Consider the following 6262-nt stretch of genomic DNA (forward strand, 5'->3'; position numbering starts at 1 on the left):
CACGTGGTGCCTGGAGACCTGTGCCTACCTGTTCCCGTTCCACACCCAGTCATTGCACCACACCCTTCACTGTATTGTACTTTCCTCGGTTCAGGAACTTGGAGTCACAGAAAGGGAGGGAGTAAAGGGGGTGGGGGTAGGAAGAGGAAGCTAACTATTCCTTGCCCAACCCCTGTCCCACGCCCCAAGCAACCAACAGATAAGCCGGTTTTAAAAGAATGCTCAGTGTGAGTCCTGTGACTGAAGCCGCACTCGGGTCTGAGCCTGGGGAGGACATCAGAGAGAAGTAAACGATCGAAGGTGACTTATGGATGAGTTAGTGAGTGTGTGTGGGGTAACAAAAGTGCGTGTGTGTGTTGGGGGGGGGATTATTGGGATTATGAGAGGAGGAGGCAGGAAATGACAGAGCTTCAGACGTGGGGCAGTGGGGGGTAGGGTAAGGGGTAGCCTACCCGGTAGGGACAAAACAGATGAGGTAGGGAGATAATAGTGTTTCCCGGGCTCTTCTTCAGGAATCTTCCCCCAAGCTTATAAAACGCGAGCAGTGTGGCGAGAGGGTGCTTTGGTCCCCTTCCTGGTTCTAAGGCCAGGGTGACCTTGAGCCGAGTGGGTGTCGCTCCCGGTGCCTGCCTCTAGCTAACCCTGCGCTTTCTCAACGTCTCCCTCTGGTCTCCTGTTTATTCCGTGGTTTCTCCGCGGCTGCCTCCCCTGGGACCTCGGGGGGGGGGGTGTTGCTGGGGGCAGGCTGAAAGGAGAGAAGCGCTTGGGCAATGCCACCCTTTCACAACCACAGGGTAGAGGGCTCCGAGTTCCAATTAAATCGAGAGGATTGGGGGTGGGGGGTGATCGGGTTTCCGCGGGCCCCTTAGGTGCTGTCCTCCACTTGGTGCTGAAATCTGGGTGACCTCATCTCAGGTGGGCCTCGGGCATCTCTGGAGTCCCCTCCATCACCTGGCTGGAGCTGCCCCTCGTGCCCCTGCATACCTCCGGCGCTGGCAGGCGGGAGGCGGAGCCTGCGTGAGCCCCACCCCTGGAGATTGCGGCTCTGCCTCCCTCTCCTCCGCCCGCCCGCCTGCCAGCAGCTCGCTCATTGCGCCTCTCCTGCAGTCTGCTTGGTACCGTCTCCGGCTCCGACTCCGGCCCCCATTTCGGCTGCAGCCTCGGATCTCCTCCGGCCCTCGGCCCACCAGGTCGCATCCTCCCGCCGAGTCCCTGCCCTGAGCCTGCATCTGCTCCGGGAATCCCTGTCGTCTGAGCCTCCAGGCATGGCTGGTCCCTTCTCCCGCCTGCTGTCTGCCCGCCCAGGGCTCAAGTTCGTGGCTTTGGCCGGAGCTGGATCTCTAGCCGCCGGGTTTCTGCTTCGCCCTGAACCTGTGCGAGCCGCCGGTGAACGAAGGAGGCTCTATCCTCCGAGGTATGCGAGTCAGAGGTGCGGGGGGTGGGGGTGGGGGTAGGGTGGGTCATGAGAACGAAAGTGGGGTGGAGATGGAGCCGGGCAATCATCACCCGGGGCCCTGTAATTTGGGAACTGCACAGCGAGGAGAGGGTGGGATCCAAAGCCATAAGGTAAACACATCCCTGAGAACCTGTAACCAGAGGATCCCGCCCCCAGGAACAGCTACAGTCCTGTGAGTTCAGGCTGCACCCACTCTTGCCCGCATTCCCGAACTATCCGATTCGCTCCCCTCCATCTCCTTTCCCTGCTTGCTTTCCCTCATTCCCCTTCCTTAAGCTTTCTCCTCCCCCAGTCGTACTGAGATCTTGTTCATGGGAGGAAACCACTGAACAGATCCGGGAGAAGGGAGCCAGTCAGTCAGAGGCAGCTAGAACTGTTGGGGAGGGACAGATCCTGCTAGTAGTCTCTAAAAAGATTACCGAGGTTTAGCTTTTCCTAATCCCCTGTCCCCACAAGGAGCAAAGCCAGACAAGCTGACAGGACAGCTCCCAGCCAACTGAACTGACTACAGGCCCCCTGTGTCCTCCCCCATGGTTACTGGGTACCCCCTCCCCAGCGCTGAGTACCCAGATCTTCGAAAGCACAACAACTGCATGGCCAGTCACCTGACCCCAGCAGTCTATGCCCGGCTCTGCGACAAGACCACACCCGCTGGTTGGACGCTAGATCAGTGTATCCAGACTGGCGTGGACAACCCTGGCCACCCCTTCATCAAGACTGTGGGCATGGTGGCTGGAGATGAGGAGACCTATGAGGTAGGGGGACCCCAGACTGTCCTGGTGACCCAGTTCATCTCCTCAGTGATCCCAGACCCTTACCTCAAAAAGATCCTCTGCTTCCCCCCAGCAAGATGCTGGGTCATCCACACTCAAGTTTTGTGACCCAGTGTTGTCAACCCAAATCAGAAGCCTGGGGAGGGATCCCCTCTCCTTAAGTATCTTCTCCTCTCTAACACGCCCCTCAGATATTTGCTGAGCTGTTTGACCCTGTAATCGAAGAACGACACAATGGGTATAACCCCCGGACAATGAAGCACCCTACAGACCTGGATGCCAGCAAGGTAAGCCAAACGCCTGGTTGCTGCTCCAAACACTTCACCTTGATTATTTCCTGACTCATGGTCATACTGCTGAGGTTTTAATCTTGATGTAGGGAAAGAATCATATCTTAAGAAACAGCAGATAAGGGGAGAAGGTGGATGAAAAGGGTCATGCACCAAGGCAGGCAATTTGAAAGAAGGTCCACAATGCCCCACCCCCTTCCCTTGGAAGGCTTGCCCAATGAGACCCCATCACCCCTTCTTCATGCATGCTCAGCCTAAGCAGTGGGGAGTCCTGTAATCCCTTGGGTCTCTGGTCCCACCTATAATTCCCCAAGGGTCTAGGTCCCGCCTACTGTGTTTCTGTGACTTACATTAATGTCCCTTGCCTTCCAGATTCGTTCCGGCAACTTTGATGAGAGGTACGTCCTGTCCTCGAGAGTCAGAACGGGCCGGAGCATCCGTGGACTTAGTCTGCCTCCAGCCTGCACTCGGGCCGAGCGGCGGGAAGTGGAACGTGTTGTGGTCGATGCACTGAGTGGCCTGAAAGGAGATCTGACTGGACGTTACTATCGGCTCAGTGAGATGACAGAGGCTGAACAGCAGCAGCTCATTGATGTGAGGGTCCTTAAGTGGGACCTGGGACAAGGGAACCGATGCAAAGATGAGCCAGGGAGGTGGGACCAGATGAGCTGGCTGGACTCTGGAAGGCCTGGGGGCATTAGGATTCTCAACCCAGGCCCCTTTTGCTCTCCCTAGGACCACTTTCTGTTCGATAAGCCCGTGTCCCCCTTGCTGACCGCAGCAGGAATGGCTCGAGACTGGCCAGATGCTCGTGGAATCTGGTAGGAGGCTGCTGCTGCTTTTGTCCTTATCCCCCCATCAATGCTGCTTTTCTGTGTCTCCCCCAGTGCGTGCCTTGCCCTTTGACCCCTGTCCCTCCCTCCTCCTCTCAGGCACAACAATGAGAAGAGCTTTTTGATCTGGGTGAATGAAGAGGATCATACGCGGGTCATCTCCATGGAGAAGGGGGGCAACATGAAGAGAGTGTTTGAAAGATTCTGCCGGGGCCTCAAGGAGGTTGGACAAGGGGAGCCGGGTGGGAAGACTTTATAAAGAGAACAAAAGACAAGCGAGGACAGAGGACAGAGTGAACCGTGTATTTTCTCGGCCAATCTTGGGCACTTCAGAGAGCAGACCATTAATGACCACAGGACAACGGATATAAACCAAGACTTATCTGGACAAATCAGGACACATGGTCACCCTAAAAATAGGAGGAAATACCAAGAACATAAGGAGGCAAAAACAGAGCAAGCAGTTGCCAAATAGTGCCAAGTAGGAGTAACTGATTTGAAGTGGTGGGGCACTGTGGCGTGTTGTATGAGGTGGTGACGTAGGCAGATGGGGAACTGTTTCATTCTGGCTTGACACAGGGGTTGAGAGACTGACGTAGTCAAGATTCTAATGTACCTCCCCAAAGAAGCCTAGTGGCTCTGAGTTGGGCATTGGGCTGCTAACCGCAAGGTTGTTGGTTCAAACCCACCAGTTGCTCTGTGGGAGAGAGATGAGGCTGTCTGCTCCCCTAAAAAATGAACAGTCTTGGAAACTCTATGGGGCAGTTCTACTCTGACCTGTAAGGTCACTATGAGAGTCAACTCAATGGCAGTGGGGCTATAATGGTCCCTGTTTTGACCCAAGGTGGCCCTGACTGTGGAATCCATCATTTTTGCTAAAGGATCATGTTTGGGTTTTAAGTTGAGAGTAGAAGGGAGAGTAGGGAATGTGGAATGGCTTAAGTTCCATAATGGGGCTCTAGATAAGTGCTAAATTCAATGGATTCTAGATTCAATTCTAGAATCCTCAGAAACCCAACTCTCATTGTATGTTCTCACGTATGCTGTTCTATTTTGGACTTGTATGCAGAGAAAGAGCTTTTCTTTAAATACTAGTGAGGAAGTTCTGCTGGTTAGGTTTGGGGCAAGTGGTAGATAACACATTCTCTGGATGTAAATGAGTACTTTTAAAATTATATGCATCTGCTTCCTCATCTGTAAAATTGGGATACTACGATATCCAACTCTAGGTTGTTATGGGGATGAAATGGGATGTTACATGTGAAGTGCTTAACAGAGTACCCAGCCATACTAAGTCCTCAATTAGGGTTAGTTGTTGTGACTCTTAATCTCGATGGGTTTATTCTGGTTGGATGGTGGTCTTCCTGTCAATCACTCTCCAGTTCTAATAGTCATGCTCATGATTGGATGCCACACACAACTGCAAGCCTTTGGCCTTTATGCTCTGTTTTCACCTTACTCTTCTTTCTCAATGTACTCTCAACAACTAATGGAGGCCTCCCTTATAAGGCCCTTACTTTGAGAACTCTGAATAATGAATCTTTTCTCTGTTCCATTTACCGCCTCGGCCGTTCCCTTACATTCCCCCTTAATGCATCCCTGCCTCAAGCTACTTCTTTTCCCTTGACATACCACTGACCTGTGCCATCCAACGTACCTTGTGTGCACTGTAACAACAGCAAACTATTTCCGCCAAGCAAAAGCCTTCTCAGACCCTCGAGTTTCTCGTTGCAGACATGAAAAGGAATACCTGTGCTCTAGCTAAGGGGAGGATCCACATATCCCCGAGCTTCACTAACAGAGCCTTTGTGGACTCAGGTGGAGCGGCTGATCCAGGAGCGTGGCTGGGAGTTCATGTGGAACGAGCGTTTGGGATACATCTTGACTTGTCCCTCCAACCTGGGCACCGGACTTCGGGCTGGAGTGCACATCAAGCTGCCCTTGCTAAGCAAAGTAAGTGAATTGTAGGGTTCAAGGGTGTGGGTGGGTGGGTGGTTACGGAGGGCGAGGGATGGGCATTTTGGAAGGGGGCCAGACCATCGACATTGTGGCGAAAGGAAAAGGTCTGGAGGAAGAGTGGTTCTGTACAGCTCTGCAACCCTCAGGTAATGAGCCTCTGCTTCTATTGACCCTAAGCTCCATCGCTGTCTCCTAGGATAACCGCTTCCCAAAGATCCTGGAGAACCTCAGACTCCAAAAGCGGGGTACTGGAGGAGTGGACACGGCTGCCACCGGCAGCACCTTTGACATCTCGAACTTGGATCGACTGGGAAAGTCAGAGGTGAGATCCTTGGAGATTAGAAAGCAGGGGGAGGCGGGGTGAGTGTGGAGGGGCTGAGATGGGGTGAGTGTGGAGGGGCTGAGATAGGAGAGAATGAGGTGTTTCTTTGTTTTTTGAGAATGAGTTTAAAGAACGTAGTAGAACCTAAAATGAGCAGGGAGGCAACTGGCAGTGAGTTCCCAGTGTGAGAAAGCCAATGTTAGAGCAATACAGGTTATGGGAACCAGAAATCAAAGGTATGTGTTGTGTTCTTCAGGTGGAGCTAGTGCAGCTGGTCATTGACGGAGTAAACTATTTGATCGACTGTGAGAGACGTCTGGAAAGAGGCCAAGATATCCGCATCCCTCCACCTCTCGTACACAGCAAGCATTAACTCCTCCTTGCTAACAGATCACGCGAGATCCCTGGGACTTCTTTCTGCACATTATAAGAGTGGCCAATCCTATTTGTCCCAGACTTGCTTCTACCCTAATAAAGACTCCTTGCTACAGCCCAGTTGTCTGTTCTTTCTTCCTTCTTAATTGTATTACATCATTTTATTGGGGCTCTTACAGCTCACAACAATTCATACATCAATTATATCAAGCACATGTTGCCATGGTTATTTCTGATGGTGGAGTCAGAAGGAA

The 6262-nt window shown here is 52.7% G+C and overlaps 1 protein-coding gene across 1 annotated transcript; it reads left to right on the plus strand.

Annotated features, from left to right (window-relative positions):
- Window positions 1–1119: 1119 nt before the first annotated feature.
- Window positions 1120–6101, plus strand: CKMT1A (creatine kinase, mitochondrial 1A). Its single transcript, XM_075531226.1, has 9 exons — window positions 1120–1414; window positions 2013–2211; window positions 2421–2516; window positions 2892–3113; window positions 3255–3340; window positions 3452–3575; window positions 5171–5305; window positions 5508–5633; window positions 5890–6101. Exons 1-9 carry the CDS (start codon window positions 1266–1268, stop codon window positions 6004–6006), a joined length of 1254 nt encoding a protein of 417 aa, XP_075387341.1. The 5' UTR covers window positions 1120–1265; the 3' UTR covers window positions 6007–6101.
- The last annotated feature ends 161 nt before the right edge of the window (window positions 6102–6262 follow it).

The sequence above is a fragment of the Tenrec ecaudatus genome, chromosome 14 (assembly GCF_050624435.1).
Source record: "Tenrec ecaudatus isolate mTenEca1 chromosome 14, mTenEca1.hap1, whole genome shotgun sequence".
Taxonomy (NCBI): Eukaryota; Metazoa; Chordata; class Mammalia; order Afrosoricida; family Tenrecidae; genus Tenrec; species Tenrec ecaudatus.

Excerpts from the sequence above, each read along its gene's own strand:
- CKMT1A (XM_075531226.1), top strand. The coding sequence starts at position 1,266 with ATGGCTGGTCCCTTCTCCCGCCTGCTGTCTGCCCGCCCAGGGCTCAAG. Across the intron at positions 1,415-2,012 it reads AGGAGGCTCTATCCTCCGAG|CGCTGAGTACCCAGATCTTC; the intron begins GTATGCGAGTCA and ends CCCCCTCCCCAG. Across the intron at positions 3,341-3,451 it reads CCAGATGCTCGTGGAATCTG|GCACAACAATGAGAAGAGCT; the intron begins GTAGGAGGCTGC and ends TCCTCCTCTCAG.